This window comes from Chelon labrosus (genome assembly GCF_963514085.1).
Source record: "Chelon labrosus genome assembly, chromosome: 1".
NCBI lineage: Eukaryota > Metazoa > Chordata > Actinopteri > Mugiliformes > Mugilidae > Chelon > Chelon labrosus.
The window spans coordinates 33,502,989-33,518,785 of NC_140337.1; the positions used below are offsets into that span (position 1 = coordinate 33,502,989).

Here is a 15,797-nt window from a genome sequence, read left to right on the forward strand (position 1 = left end):
TATTTTTTATTTTTTATTTTTTTTTAAAAAGTCAGCTAGCTAGTTAGCTATCATTATAACAGCTATGTAAATATGACTTCCAGAAGGCGTCAGGACATGCTCAGGTGAAAGCCTGGAATGGAAAAGGACAGACAGATAAGACAGGTGTCCATTGGTGTCTGTAAGCCGATTTTCAAATGTTATTATCATACTTTACATACTTAATTTACCAATCACAGTATCTATTGTTCCGAAGACAAAGCGTGTGTTGAAGTAGTTAAGTAATATATTAATATATAACTGCCCTATGTCTGAAATCAGGCATGGTCCCTGAGAACCTGAGGCCCTCATGACAGGTCAGAGTGATCATTGGATCATTTAAAAGTGTGAAGTAGTGCACAATGTGCATACTAGATTGTGTACTACAGGCATACTGTGTTACATAATGCACCTTTTTATCTAACTTGGCTACACTAATTTATCACGTCATCTTCAAATATAGGCTGTTGCATACATAGCCAGGTATTATGAGTACAAAATATCTGCATACCTGAGGAATCAATGTGTTGTTGAAAATTGTACATTGTCCAATAATTTTCAAACAATTTAACAATAATACTTAATGCTGTCTATCTATCTGTCTTGCAGTGGGACAAAGTGGAAAAACTCCTGGGAAAGACAACATTCAAAGCTAACATCCTGAAATAGACTGTTACTGTGTCATATTGATTTTGTTGTTGTTGCTGTGTTGTATGCCAGTTATGGAGACTGACAGTTATTATACATTCTTTGATATAACTGCTTTATGATCTGTTTTGCTTGATGTTTGAGGAGACAGGCTACATGAATGATAAATGTTAATGTCTGGTAATGTTTTAAAATAAAATACCTGCCACCTGTCTCTGTCTGTGTTCATTTCCATTCAGTTCAGTTTCACTATTGTTTACAGTTTATACATTTGCATCCTGAATAGGTTTGTTTTCACTAAAAAAGGGTGAGGGGTTAACAGACAACTTCATCCAATCACACCCATTACAGTAGCTTAGCCAGCATAAAAGACAAGCCCATGTCATTGAGAAGTACATTCTTACCCATCAGCTGAATTTGTGTGCTTATATTGCTTGTTAATTACTCAGAATTTATTTAGTTTTGATTAACATTTATTGTTAAAGGCATAAGCTGTGAACCAGTAGTTACACTATAAGTGAGGAGAGAAGTTACAATATTCTGAAATCAAGGAATGCCCCTGTCGCATATCCTCATTAGTGTTTTGTTGAGATGCTGTTTTTTCATTGAAACACACAGATGTCAGAAATGACCTATTGGACATCATAACAACGGTATGTGTAACTGATTTACTCAAAGTCCCTTAATAGCTGTTGTGATGTTAGTTTACACACAGGTTCAAAATGTCTGGTGGAATTAATTGGCAAAAACAAATGAGCAGATACAATATAAATTACTAATTCAGTTGTAAATCTGTCAGATATGATTACCTTACATGATTTTTTCTCATTGTTTAAAAAAAATCCTTATATCATGGGCTGAGCCCTCAAAAGGCTCTCTGAATCTAAGCCTGGGCACAGCTGTGTTCAAGAAATGTGAAAATCCATACTTTGTTGTAGGACTACAATAAAGAGATCATTGGAAAGGTCTCAACGTGGGGAATAACATATGTTAGTTTAGGGGTTGTAACTGACTTCTTCTATGAACTATTGACCTTTGAACCCTGACTTCTGAGAAGTTCTGAAGGGCTCTAATTCTGCATCAAAAGGGGCTATAGACATGGGACAAAGTGTTCTAGAAAGCTTATGAACTCAGCTGTGTGACTATACCTAGTGGATATAGACAGAAAGTGGGGACGCTGTTCAAAATGGTAAACATATCTTTTCACCCACTTGACAATTATATACTTAAATTCTGGTCACAGAAATGTGGTTCCCACACCCTTAAACCCCCGGCTATGTATTCATTTTATTATTTATAACTTCCTATTCTAGGAAATCACTAATCGTTGTAGAAACTACAAATCCCTTGAGCTGCGACATGTAGCTTGATACCAAGTCACGTGATATTTGTAGTTTTTAGGTTTTCAAACGCATGTTAAAATAGGGTTGTAAAAAGAAATATATACTGATTACATCAAATATCTAGTATTGCCGAACTAGCGATGACATTGCTTTAAGTCGATATATGTTAAGAAAAAGTAAAGAGAGTTTATTTAAGATGTGCTTAGAACCGCCCAATATAGATTTACCACAAAAAGCAATGCAGTTTGGTTCTCACGGTTTTATAAAACAGTAGATTGGTTTATCTGCTTAACACATGAAATTTTTACTACAGCCGAACTTGTAATGACAGTGATTATAGTTGCTTTAAGTTAAGAAACGACACACAACACTGCATTTGAGTCGTTTATTTGAAAATATTATGAAGCTTTGCTGTAGCTTGGTTGAGCGGCAGAAACCGAACGCAGCCAATCCACGGCGGACAGCTATAGACAGGACTCGAATGAGTCCAACTACGTCACTAGCTTTCTGCCGATCTCATAAGCCTTCTTTTAATAATACTGTTCAAAATGCACCAGGTTTAACGAATGCATTGAGTAACACACATTACTAGCATTCAGTTTGAGGGTGTGGGTAGTATTTTTACACTAATCGGCTCGTTTTCTACCCCGGGATGATGACGGAGGTTGACCGGCGGATCACCCTAGGAGGCCGGCCGTTCGTCTCTGAGATGACTCGCTGCTCCTGGTTCCACAGGTGGCGCTTCACTTCTCCCAAAACGTCCGAGCAAATTTCCAAACAGGCGTTATTTGAATAAACTGATCACATATTCGGGATCTACACGGTTACTTTCTCGCATAAAAAATATTAAAACTTAAGTACGTGACGTATTAACAGCTATAGAGCGGGTTAGGGTTTAACCTGCTTATTACGATGCCGTTTCAACGTAACATTGAGTCTTAATTTGGGTGCATACAAAACGAGAACTGTGTCGATATTTACTCGACCGCTAGGGGTCGCTTAACTTTGAAATGTAACGAGGTCGTAATTCGCCGCTTGTACATACGACTCATGTGGTCGTTTTTTCGAGGAGGACAGTCTCCTGGAAGTAGGGGTAGCGGGCTAAACGGCTAAAGGACTGTTTCTGAGCTGGTGAACAGAGGCCTGTTTAATGCAGCAATTTCCTTGATGTTCTGCTGGTAACTGCAGCAGTAGCAGTCAGGTATTATGTATTTAAAATGATCAAAATGGATCAAAACCATCCTCATCCTACCAACCATCACCTGTCACTCAAAGCAGCCACGCCACCAATTATGCAGAACTTTAAACCTTAAAGGAACAGTATGTAGGATTGTGGCGAAAACTGGTACTGCAATCACTTTCAAAATCCTGTAGAACGGTGTATCCCCTCCCCGCCCCCCCTGACTCCAGGTTGCCAGTCATAAGTAGGCTAACAAATAGCCAACACATTTGCCACAGCGAGTATAACGCAGGACAAATTACCAATGGCTATCACAATTGTTATATGCGTGCCTTTATGAGTCCGCTGCGGTTCCGCGGCGGATGTATGTATCAATTTGCGGGTCCCAAACGGACCCGCGGCGGAGGTGAGGCTTTAATCGCGGATGCGGAGCGGATGCAGCGTGGAGCCACGGCGGATCCGCGATCCGCCTTCGTAGCGGATCCGTTCCTGAGGGCATCTGGACCCCGATACCGGGTCCGTTTCGCCGGTCCGTTCCGGAAGCCGCCATACATCCGTGGCGGGTCCGCCGCAGAGTCCTTTTGCTGTGTGGGAAGGTTGTTTTCAGTCCCATCAGAAAAGATTGAGAGTAACTAAATAACATTAGCAATGGTCATACAGGTCAACTTGCAGCATGTGTTACTTGTTACATGTTACGACGTATTTCGGATTCATAACTAGGTCTTTTAGGTTTAGTATACATGTTTTATCCGACACGTTCGTAGCTGCAGCTGTGGTGACTAGAGCAGAGCTGGCAACCCGGAAGACGAAACTCTAGTGACTTGGTGATTAGTAGATAGCTGGAGGGTGGCGCCCCAAAGATGGCGCCTCAACATGGATTCAGCCTTAAGCTTGATTTAGGGTTCTGCGCCGATTTGTCTGCGAAGCTTCGGCGAACATGATCGCCGTCACTTGGCATTTATGCTTGTGCGTCGGTTTCTTTGCAGTGCGTGGTAATTTACAGCCACAACGCTAGGGGGCGCTGAGTCGCGAAATCTCCTGAATTCGTGCGTGGAGTGTTTCATTTCCGGTTCCGGCTTTTTTCTATGGTTGCGGCAGAGTGAACAGCACAGTGAACAATGGCGACTGAGCGAGAGAGGACACTTTTGGAGCTGGAGCTGATCGATATTGAAGAACAAATGCTTCTCGTGGAAATGCTTAAAACTAAACGAAAGAGAAGACGTGTGAGGAGGTGGTCTGTACGCCCTTTGAACGAGTCAAGGCAAAGGACAGGAGAATTTGCCACACTTGTTCGACCACTGAAGGACCTGGACGATGAGATGCACTTCAGGTATTTCAGGATGTCTACAAGTCGATTTGATGATCTTGTTCGTCGTCTGCAACCTCTCATCCACCATCAGACGACACACAGTATGCCTGTTGATGTAGCACAAAGACTTTCAGTGACGCTTCGAGTTTTAGCTTCAGGTTCAAGCCAACAGGCTGTAGCCGCAAGCTACAAGCTAGCTTCCAGCACTGTGTCGTCCATTGTGTCGGAGGTGTGCAAAGCGTTGTGGACAGTTCTGCAGCCAGAATTTCTGCCCTGCCCTTCAACAAACCAGTGGGAAAACATAGCAGGTGATTTCTGGAGACTCTGGAACTTCCCGAACTGTGTTGGGTGTGTAGATGGAAAACATGTAAACATCAAGGCACCGCCACGGACAGGCAGCGACTACTTCAATTACAAGGGTGCTCACTCCATTGTTTTGATGGCACTGTGCGATGCCAGGTACCGCTTCACAATGGTGGACGTGGGAGCCTATGGACGTGAAAGCGATGGTGGCGTTTTTAAGGAAAGCAGATTTGGGTCGATGCTGCTTGACCACAAGCTGAATCTGCCCCCACCAGCTGGCCTTCCTGGGACCACGGTCACGATTCCACACGTCGTTGTTGGCGACGCTGCCTTCCCTCTACACTGCAACCTGATGCGCCCCTTCCCAGGTATTGTGCAGATACAGTTGTAGTATTTAATTAAAAATTAAATAGTCGTATTTAATTTGTACTAGATATTTAGTTAAACCGTGATTGAAGAGTAACAATTTTTAATATTGTTTTCTATGTAGGAGTGAATCTGACAAGAGACAAGCAGATCTACAATTACCGCCACTCCAGGGCCAGGCGGGTCATTGAGAACTCCTTTGGCATCCTAGCAGCACGCTGGCGGATTCTTGGAAGACCAATTGAGTTTCGGCCTGACAAAGTTGTGGATGTGGTGAAGGCTTGTGTGGTGCTGCACAACTACCTTGCCTACACAGATGAGGTGGCCAGCCCACAGTGCCGCTACATACCACCCAGTTTTGCAGACACGGAAAGTGCTGGGTCTTTCAGGCCTGGTGAGTGGCGAAGAGAAGTGACCGGGGACAACCTTTTGGACCCTATCCCTCCATCTCAGATGAGCAGAGCCCGATCCACCAGAGCTGCCATGGCTGTTAGAAATGACCTCAAGTCTTTCTTTCAGTCAGCACATGGTTCTGTGCCATGGCAGAATGACATTGTTTCTCGTGGCACACTTGAACAGTGATGCGATGTAAACTTGTAATGCACAAGTGACTTATTTTGCCAATAAACTTCTCATTCATTACATATCTTGTTTCTGATTACTGCATGTACATCTTTCATGTCATGCCATGCCATTTCTTTATGAAGCTCATAATTCAAACCAAGTTAATTGAGGGATTTATGGAGTCCTGAATGGATATATCAATTAATTGCAAAGATATTGAAGATTTAAAATCATGCAGGTCACTTGTGACGCATGTTGTGCATTAAAGGGGTAAGAGAAATGAAAATTCAACTGTTTCCAGACAAACTGAGTTTTTATTATTCAAAAAATAAGGTGCAGTAACTGGTTAACAATCTTAAGCGCAGCAACAATGTTAAATAAATATTAACTGTAATATACAATTTAAACTAGAATAGACAAGTAAAAAAATGGAACTATTTACAACAAGTACAACAGCAAACCAGCAAATCGGCAAAATGTTAATGTGCAATGGAAGGGAGTCAGTTTAGTGTTCACCGCTATTCCCTGTTTTCATACAGTTTTGTATAAATGTCATACATGAGATCAGCCCTCTTGCTCTCTGGCACCCTACGTAGCATGTCTGCCACCGTCTGCGCAAACCGAGAGCACTCATCACTGTCCTGCACCAGCCTCTGTTGAAGTTCCAGCCGACGTTCATCAAGACGTGCCAAGTGCTTGTTTATCGTGTCTCCCTGGTCCATGCACCTTCTTCTTTTCAGTCTGGCAGAAGGAGAAGGTGAGGTGGGAGACAGAAAGCTGTCCGACATGGATGAAGTCTGAGGCTGGGGGGAGGCAAATTCTTCTGGAGTGGGTGTCTCTGGCGAAGGTGACTCTGATGACTCTGACAGAGACTGCAATGTTGAATCGGTCTCTGAATTGAGGAATGTGGTATTTTCCTGTGGTTAAGAAAAGGCAGACATTGTTAAGAAACTACACTGGTATAGGTTATACAGAGATTCTTATCTAATCATGTACACTGTATTTCTAACTAAAACGCCAAAAAAAACAAGTATTGGTGTCATATATAGCAATAACGAACCTATTATTTTGTTTGCACAACCTGCAAGCACTGGGTGGCACGAGTGTTTACAGTCACTGCTAACGTTAGCTAGAACAAAGGCTGCAGATAAAGCTAACCAACCGTGTAGTAGCAGCCCTTCACCAAAGCTAGTACAGCTTCCATCCAGTCATTTTACATCGTATTTTATTTTATTTTAAACAAAGGAACATGCAAACTGCAAGCACTGTGCCACGAGTGTTTACAATCGGTTAGCTTGCTAGCGAGCTAGCTAGCTCACCTGCACAAGGCTCATGAAAAAGCACGAAGAGATATTTACCTCAGATCCAAAATTAGACTCTGTCTCACGATGTTTTACGTGCGGTTCCAGCCAGGACATGAAAATGTAGAAGGCTGGGACCTTCTTGCCACCTGGGTCCCCGCTCCTGGAAGCCATCTTCTTGCGGTGGCGGACGAACTTGTCCCGCAAGTTCTTCCACCTCTTCATGCAGTCCGCAGAGTCCGAACCGAGGTTCTGCGCAATCTCCCTCCAAGAATTACTTGACATCTGGCTGTCCTTGTAGTTCGAAGAAGATGAGTTGTACAGATGCTCATACTTCCTCACTTCTTCGATCAGTCTTTCTTCAGCTTGGTCCATCTTGAACTCGAAGTGCAGCTCCAAGAATTTTAAAAATGGCGCCCTTGTATACAGAACGAACCGGAAAAGCTGAGAACCGGAAATGACGTAAAGCGGACCAATCACAGCCCTTGAGGTCTGCGTCGCATGTCCCTGCTGTCGGCGTCGTTTCGACGCGTAGTCAGGATTTTTTGGAGGTGCGCGTCAAGTGACGCAGACTCTCTGCGAAGGGGGTTCGCGGCGACGCAGACTCTCTGCGTACCGACGCAGACGATTTTTCGCACGAGCATAAATCAAGCTTTAGAGTGGCGCGCGCGTATGTATTCGGAATAGCAGATTCTACACTGACGAGAATACATTGATTAGTAAGTGGAAGTAATTACACATGGATGAGCACTATATTTTTGAAAGAATAAAGTTTTTTTGCTAAGAATTAGCTCAAAAACTACACAGTGTCCCTTTAATAATAACAAACGGATGAGTTATAAAAAATAAAAAAATGCTATATATAGACAAAAACTAGCATTATATTAAATACCTGAAATGACAGAGAAAACATTGAAATCATTATTTTAGAGAAGAAACCCAAAGGAATGTGGTGGATGGACGACTGAGGGCAGTAAACACTACACTCACAGTAGAAGAAGAGATGCTCCAAGGATTCAGTATCTTTTTTCACATAAAGCACATTTTGGTGGAGCAGTGGAGTCAATAGCAGATATTCCTGTACCATTGACTTTACAGATTTCACCATGGTTACCACTAGTTTTTTATACTCTTAACATAGAAGCTGAAATCTGTTGCATAATTCCATTTTTTGTCCATAAAATATGCTAGAGCCCAAACCTTTTAGTTCTTTGATTCAATTCAAAACATGAGAGGTATTGTCCACCTAGGGTTACCAACTCCTGAATAATAAATAAAGGACACCTCATTAACAGGGCTGGCAGACCTGATTGTCTTCACTCTTTCTGGTGTGGTGGATTGTTTTAGCTTTTTTGTGTGAAATGATTTTTTACGAATTTGACCAGAACCTGAATTGAATTAGATTCATATTTCTGAGTGATATGAACACATGGAAAACAAATTATTATTCAATAATTTATTTTTAAACAAAATAACAAACTTAACAGAATGAAATAAATATCGTTCTTAAACAGAAACCTATCCTGCTTAACTTCAAACTGTATAAATGAATATAAAATAATGGAAAGCAGAACATTCCTCTTGTAACAGTGCAATAAGAAAGGTGTTAGTAAAACTTGTAGCTTTGTTGTCTCCTGGTATCTTCTTCTCAAGCAACAGTACCTCGACCAATCAGATGAGAGGGATTCCTGCTGTCATCTAACTGTGTTATCTTGCTCTAACTTGTCATAAGCAGACGATGCGTGACAGATGTTTTTTTTTATATATTTTCTTAACAGCTTTTCACATGTAAGCAATCCCGTTCTACCTGCGGCATGGTCCTGACTGCTGTGGCATGCTGGGTAATGGAGTTTTTATCTAACTATACTCATAACATCACAAGATCAGTGGTCACAGAGCAGGAGACGGCCTGGGAATAAGTTTACAGTGAATGTTATTTATTCATTCCATTGACATTTTTCAAGGCACGGTTGGCAGCCCTATGTCCACCATGAATGTTCCTGACTAATTGAGCGTTCAGTGTCGTTATGGAGAGGAAACCTTTCTACTCTAATCTTCTATACATGAACATCTTCTTAACAATATCTGCCTCCACAAAAACACTCTTGATGAACTGCAGTTGCTGGTACTTCCGGGTACTTTCAGACCAGGAAGTTGTGACTTATCGTCACCGCCTGAGTTCAACACTTTTTATTAACAGATGTCTCATTGTACTGTTTAGTTGCCTCAATGATTCTATCAGTCATGTAAAACTTGTCCAACTTAGAACCGTTGAGGTTATGGATCCACCCATAAATCGCTAGTAGACACTAAATTAATGTTGCGATTACAATTTCAGAAAAGCAGCGGCCGTTCAACATTCATCAGCTCCAACTCCTAAATGATCCTCTGACTTTAAAGAACACGGAGAAACTCAACACAACTGATGAGAGTTTTAGCAGAATAATAAGAGAAGGATGCCGACTTCAGAGAACAACGAGGAACGGACCGCCCATACCCGTTACAGTGTAGGCTCCTTGTGGGAGAACAAGCCAAGTTAGTTTCACTGTCCAACAACAAAACAAAGTGTTTATAGTGTCTCCTCAAACATGTGGTTGATCCAGATCTACTAGATCCAGTCACCCGCTTTGGTTTTAACTCACCAGCAGAGACAGACAGGACGACGCTCAGTAAAGTCATGCAGAGAGACGCAGATGTAACAGCAGACGATGTAACAGCAGCCATCTTGTCTTCTACGGTTGCAGCCAGGCCAGGAGAAGCATAGACATATACATAGACGCCTCATTGAGCGGGTTGGCCCGTTGTTATGGGTTAGGTGTAACATTTAACATTTGGATTTAAATATTTAAAATATCTCTAAGTTGATAAATATTGTTGTAAATGTGTAAAAAAAAGTGACTCTCAAAAATTCACACCAGTTTTTTAAACAGTGTTTGAAGCTAAATGTGACAAAATGTTGCTGTTACTTTCAGCATGAGCCGCTTTACAAACGGCACACCATAACAACGGGCCAACCCGCTCAATGAGGTGTCTATGTATATATGTCTATGCTCCCAGCCAGGCGGCCACCGTAGAAGACAAGATGGCTGCTGTTACATCGTCTGCTGTTACATCTGCGTCTCTCTGCATGACTTTACTGAGCGTCGTCCTGTCTGTCTCTGCTGGTGAGTTAAAACCAAAGCGGGTGACTGGATCTAGTAGATCTGGATCAACCACATGTTTGAGGAGACACTATAAACACTTTGTTTTGCTGTTGGACAGTGAAACTAACTTGGCTTGTTCTCCCACAAGGAGCCTACACTGTAACGGGTATGGGCGGTCCGTTCCTCGTTGTTCTCTGAAGTCGGCATCCTTCTCTTATTATTCTGCTAAAACTCTCTCATCAGTTGTGTTGAGTTTCTCCGTGTTCTTTAAAGTCAGAGGATCATTTAGGAGTTGGAGCTGATAAATGTTCAACAACCGCTGCTTTTCTGAAATCGTAATCACAACATTAATTTAGTGTCTACTAGCGATTTATGGGTGGATCCATAACCTCAACGGTTCTAGTTGGACAAGTTGGACATGGACATGACTGATAGAAACATTGAGGCAACTAAACAGTACAATGAGACATCTGTTAATAAAAAGTGTTGAACTCGGGCGGAGACGATGAGTCACAACTTCCTGGTCTGAGAGTACCTAGAAACCAAAGTACGTACTGATCTGAAACAGGACGCACTCTGACCCGTATCACCGTGAGAATCAAAAATAGTGTAAAATGTCAATGGAATGAATAAATAACAGGACACTTATGAACATTTATGGTAAACTTATTCCCAGGCCGTCTCCTGCTCTGTGACCACTGATCTTGTGATGTTATGAGTATAGTTAGATAAGAACTCCATTACCCAGCATGCCACAGTAGTTAGGACCATGCGCAGGAGCCCTGTGAGGGACGTCAGTTGTACGTAGCCATGCAGGTAGAACGGGATTGTTTACATGAGAAAAGCTGTTAAGAAAATATAAAAACAAACAGCTGTCATGCATCGTCTGCTTATTACAAGTTAGAGCAAGATAACACAGGTAGATGACAGCAGGAATCCCTCTCATCTGATTGGTCGAGGTACTGTTGCTTGAGAAGAAGATACCAGGAGACAACAAAGCTACAAGTTTTACTAACACCTTTATACAAGAGGAATGTTCTGCTTTCTATTGTTTTATATTATACCATGGTCTGGGTGAATACTCGATTCTGATTGGCTGGAGGGTGTAGGTTAAAAAGTGATAATGTTCACCTAGGAAAGACATTCTGTCAGATTACCTGATGACAGTTCTAAATTATTGCGCTGGCTCAAACGCAAAATGGTAACCATGGCAACGGAGACTCAACGTTATTTTACAGTTTATTCATCGCAACAGCAAGACAGACAAAACATGAGTGATTTTTTTCATTTCTTTTAACTTATTTGGTGAGTTTGACAACTTTGAAGACTGGGATGCAGCAGAAGGAAAAGACAGAAGAGAATATGAAAAGAACAAGGAGAAGCGACACCAGGAGGTGACACCGGAGGAACCGAACGAATTAGAGGATGACAAGGACGAGATAAACACAAAGAAAACCACGAAATTGGCAGTTAAAACATTAAGAGATTTCCTGGCTGACAAAAACATGGACATCAACTTCACGTAACGTAAGGTTAAGCCATCACTGATCAACTGCTGCGGTCAGGTCGCTATGGCCAACGGCTGCATACAGGAGATATTAAATAGTGCGCTCGACTTGTAAAAATAATAATAATAAAAAAACTCACGATTTTAACTCTAAAACACATTAAAGTATTATTAATTGATTAAATATTTCTTTCTTTCGTAAGTGACCATGGTATAAGCGGGATAATGCCCTTCGAGGTGTCCATTAACAGAAATTAATGGACGACGCGAAGGGCATTATCCTTTACTTAATTTATACAGTCTGAAGTTAAGCAGGACAGGTTTCTGTTTAAGAACGATATTTATTTCATTCTGTTAAGTTTATTTTGTATTAAAAATAAATAGTTGAATAATAATTTGTTTTCCATGTGTTCATATCACTCAGAAATATGAATCTAATTCAGCTACGCTGTAGTCTGATGTGCACCTCCTCAGAAATGTAACCCCAGACCGTTATCAGCTGTGATTGGTCTTAAATGCATTTCCTTGTTGATGTGACTCAGCAGCAGGTAGATCTCAGAGAGTTGTCCTTGGTTCAGGCTCCTACGTACCGTCTACTCAGACTTCTTCTCTTTGTTCTGAGCTGCAGTGATTTCAGTGAAAGTAACTGTTGATCCACATTTATTTACTTCAACTCCAGCATGAGACAACATCACCTAGCTCAGTAGCCTGTGTTAGACCAGTGTCCTCTCTTTGGTAGCTCCTCCCACTGACTGACTGCTGCATGTTGACCTTTAACCTCTCTGCTCTGTCTTGTTTCCTTCAGGACAGACAAACATCAGAGCTGAACCTGGACAGACTGTCTCTCTACCATGTAAAGCTCTGAACAATGATCCTGTCATAGTTGTAGAGTGGAGCAGAACTGACCTGAAGGAAGATGAATATGTTCTTTTATATCGGGATAAAAAACTATATACAGAGGACCAGCATCCATCTTATAAGAACCGAGTGGAGCTACAGGACAGACAGATGAAGGATGGAGACGTGTCTCTGACTCTGAACAATGTGAAGATAGAGGACAGTGGAACATACGAGTGTCGTGTTGTTCAGAGTAAATCAAACCGCAGGAAGAGAAGCGTTTTGGACTCTGACCCCATCAGCATCATCTACCTGGAAGTATTTCCAGCAGGTGAGTGAGTAGAGTTTGTGTCTTTGTCTCTGATCAGAGTTGAAGCTGCTTCCTGGTTGTTGATGTGAGAGAGAAAGATCTCAGATCAGATGTTTGACTTTTAGAAAGATGTTGTTGATGAGACTTTCTAGAAAACAGCTGGTCTGAGTGATGTGATCAGAGTGCAGTAGATAATGTCTGACAGCAGTTTGTTCTTCACTCATCAGCTACCTCACACCTCACACCTGATTCTGTTGTTTCTGTCTGCAGGTCACACAGCTGGACACCAGGAGGACGGAGGAGACAAGCAGGGAGGAGACAAGGATGGATCTGTTGGTCTGATAGTTGGTCTGATAGTTGGTCTGATAGTTGCTGGTGTTGTTGGTGTTGGTGGTTTTCTGATCTACAGAAGATGTAAACATCGATACCAGCCTCCTCCTGAACAATCAGCTGATCCTCAGCAGCTTTAAATGTCTCAGATCAGTTTCCAGCTGAACTCTGAGTGTCCTGCTGCTGTTTCTTGAGGACAGACAGGAGTTAACAATGCTGGACATCCATCAGACATGAGCAACCCACTGTAGCAGCTGACCTCCACCACTCAGCAAACAGCAGGACTGTATCCACAGAGGAAGGACTCAGTGGAAGCTCAAGTCATACAAACAATCAATCTTCACTAAGAAAGCTTTCATTCCTTTTTAATAGTAATCCAGAATTCTTCAAACATCTCATTTCAAACTTCTTATCATTTGCTATTTATCATAGTGTTACATTTGTGATGTTATTTCTCGTGGAAGGAGCAGTCCGTCCTTCTCATCATCATCATCATCATCACAGTGTCAGTGTATTTCAACATTAGCCTCATTCTAATGTGACTGTTACTACATGAACCTCATCACCACAAACTGATCCTCAGGTAGAGATCAGCTGTTACTGAGTATTTACACAACAAAGACACAATGGATGATGATTACTGGTGATTAATTAGTGTGAAGGATCCATTGTCTGTGTCATGTTGATATAACATAAGACTTTATTCATCCCTGTGGGGAATCAGGGCGTTACAGCGGCAGGAAACAACAGTGCAAGATGCAGAAGATACAAAAAAAAACCCAATGAAATAGAATACGGCAGACAAATATGTTACGTACAAAAAATATTTACATATTGCATCAGAGAGATTCACAGTGTCTATTCTGACTGATATGCTGCATGTATGAATGAACTGATCTACTTCTTCTTCTTCTTGGTCTTTGCCTTAATGATTCATTTCCTCCTGTGTAGCTAAAGTGTCTGCTCAGGACAAACTGCAGGGCAAAAAGCATCAAACCTGGTAACTTGGTAGAAGTCCAAGCATGTCACTTTGCCAAGGTGTCAATACACATGCCTACAGCTAGGTGGAGCTGTAATAAGCCAATTTATATTTTGGCTCATATCTCAAGAACCATGTGCCCTAGAAACAAAATTCTTTCTCCCTCTGATTCCTTTCATAGCCATGGTTCTAATGGACTAGGCCACGCCCATTTCTGCCTGCCATTTTTGTCCACCATTTTGAAAAAAATGGCACCTCAAAGCAAAATCAACTCCTCCTAGCCCGTTCATCCAGTTCTCACCACACTTGGCATGGATCAGTTATAGACAAAGATAATGAAAAGTTCTCTAAAGAACTTTAGCTGGGTTATTGATTTCAAAGTTAATGACTCTCATTCACTTGTCAACCAAAGTATTCCTCCACAAACACTTTGCCTCCTTTCAGGCTGTGTCCGACCTGCTCATGCCTCTGCATCCCGCTCAGGGATGACTTCGCCACGGCATGGACCCCTTTATGATTGTTTGCGATCGTCTATTATTATTGTTACTTTTATTGTATTATTGGGTGTGCCTGTGTGCCTTAGTTGACATGCTGGATGTCTGTCTGTCTGTCTGTCTGTCTGTCTGTCAGCTTCTTTATATTGATCTCTGTTGCTTGTGTTCGTTTAATGTCTTGTTTTAATTAAAGTTATTTTTATCCCAGGAACTGCTTTCTATCTACATGTTGCTCTAATGTTGTTTAATCCTCAATAACAACAATAAAAGTCTTTCAGCTGAAACTGTGGATTCATGTTTTAGTTTCTTTCAGTGTCAGTTTGACCAGAGAGAGAGAAGAAGACACTAGGCGTGTTGGACTTCATGCCGATCCGACTTGACGTGATGCATGCTGGGTTGTTCATGCTCATAGATCTCGAATATGATTGGTTAAAATGAACTTGTTCAACCCAGCATGCATCACATCAAGTCAGATCGGCACAGATCTGCATGAAGTCGAACACGCCTAATGTCTACTTGTGTCTGATGTCTGGGACTAGAACTCAGTGCAGCTGCCACATTGACTGAGCCAAGTCAGGCGTGCTGCTGCATAGTTGGAATGAAAACCTGCAGCCACAGCGGCCCTTTCACGGATCAGTTTGACACCTGCGCAATAAAAGGACACGTTGCTTCACTTGTCCTGCAGACAGAAACTTAGGAAGCAAACGCTGCAGGACGCTGATCTCTGTCTTCTTTACTGTTGCTTCTTGTTTCCTTCTGTGATGTTCACTGACCTGCTGTAAATCAGGGACACATTGATGTTTGTGAAAATAAGATGAAGAGATCCTGAGTCCTGTCTCCTCATCAACACACAGACATCTGAGCTGGGCTCCTCTCTGAACCTTCATCTGTTCTCACTCAGACTCTTGGCCTTCATGGTTGCAGCAGCGAGGCTTCCTCTCTGCAGAGTTCACTTTAAAGCCCTCTGAGCTTCAGCTCTGGGATCATCACTGATCTTTGAACTCCTCATTCTGCAGCATCTGGATGCTGCTGCTTCCACAGCACCACATTCTGACTGAAGATGGAAGTGATCCAGGACTTAGAGCTCAGTTGAAGCAGGTCTGCAGCAGCTTTCAGTTCAACTCAGAAACAGCGCCCTCTGCAGGACTCAGCAGCTGTTCAGACT

General features: G+C 42.1%; 3 protein-coding genes across 4 annotated transcripts in view; 2 read left to right on the top strand and 1 right to left on the bottom strand.

The window, feature by feature from the left end:
- The window catches only part of LOC311499016 (coxsackievirus and adenovirus receptor-like), an 82,373-nt gene extending 67,467 nt beyond the window's left edge, over positions 1–14,906 (top strand). The window contains exons 1-3 of one of the 2 annotated variants that reach the window (XM_084559832.1): positions 10,104–10,196; positions 12,488–12,850; positions 13,100–14,906. In XM_084559832.1, coding sequence (XP_084415958.1) covers positions 10,115–10,196; positions 12,488–12,850; positions 13,100–13,299 — 645 coding nt within the window. In that variant the 5' untranslated portion in view covers positions 10,104–10,114 and the 3' untranslated portion in view covers positions 13,300–14,906. Of the gene's footprint in view, positions 1–10,103; positions 10,197–12,487; positions 12,851–13,099 lie in introns of those variants that run through there. The other variant, XM_084559833.1, reaches the window with a different exon arrangement.
- Positions 4,308–5,749, top strand: LOC311498835 (putative nuclease HARBI1; the record flags this gene model as incomplete). Its single annotated transcript, XM_084559599.1, has 2 exons — positions 4,308–5,169; positions 5,292–5,749. 2 exons carry the CDS (start codon positions 4,308–4,310, stop codon positions 5,747–5,749), a joined length of 1,320 nt encoding a protein of 439 aa, XP_084415725.1.
- On the bottom strand, positions 6,250–7,407 carry LOC311498926 (uncharacterized protein; the record flags this gene model as incomplete). Its single annotated transcript, XM_084559719.1, has 2 exons — positions 6,250–6,648; positions 7,090–7,407. The coding sequence occupies 2 exons, from the start codon at positions 7,405–7,407 to the stop codon at positions 6,250–6,252; spliced, it is 717 nt and encodes a 238-aa protein (XP_084415845.1).
- Positions 14,907–15,797: the final 891 nt, after the last annotated feature.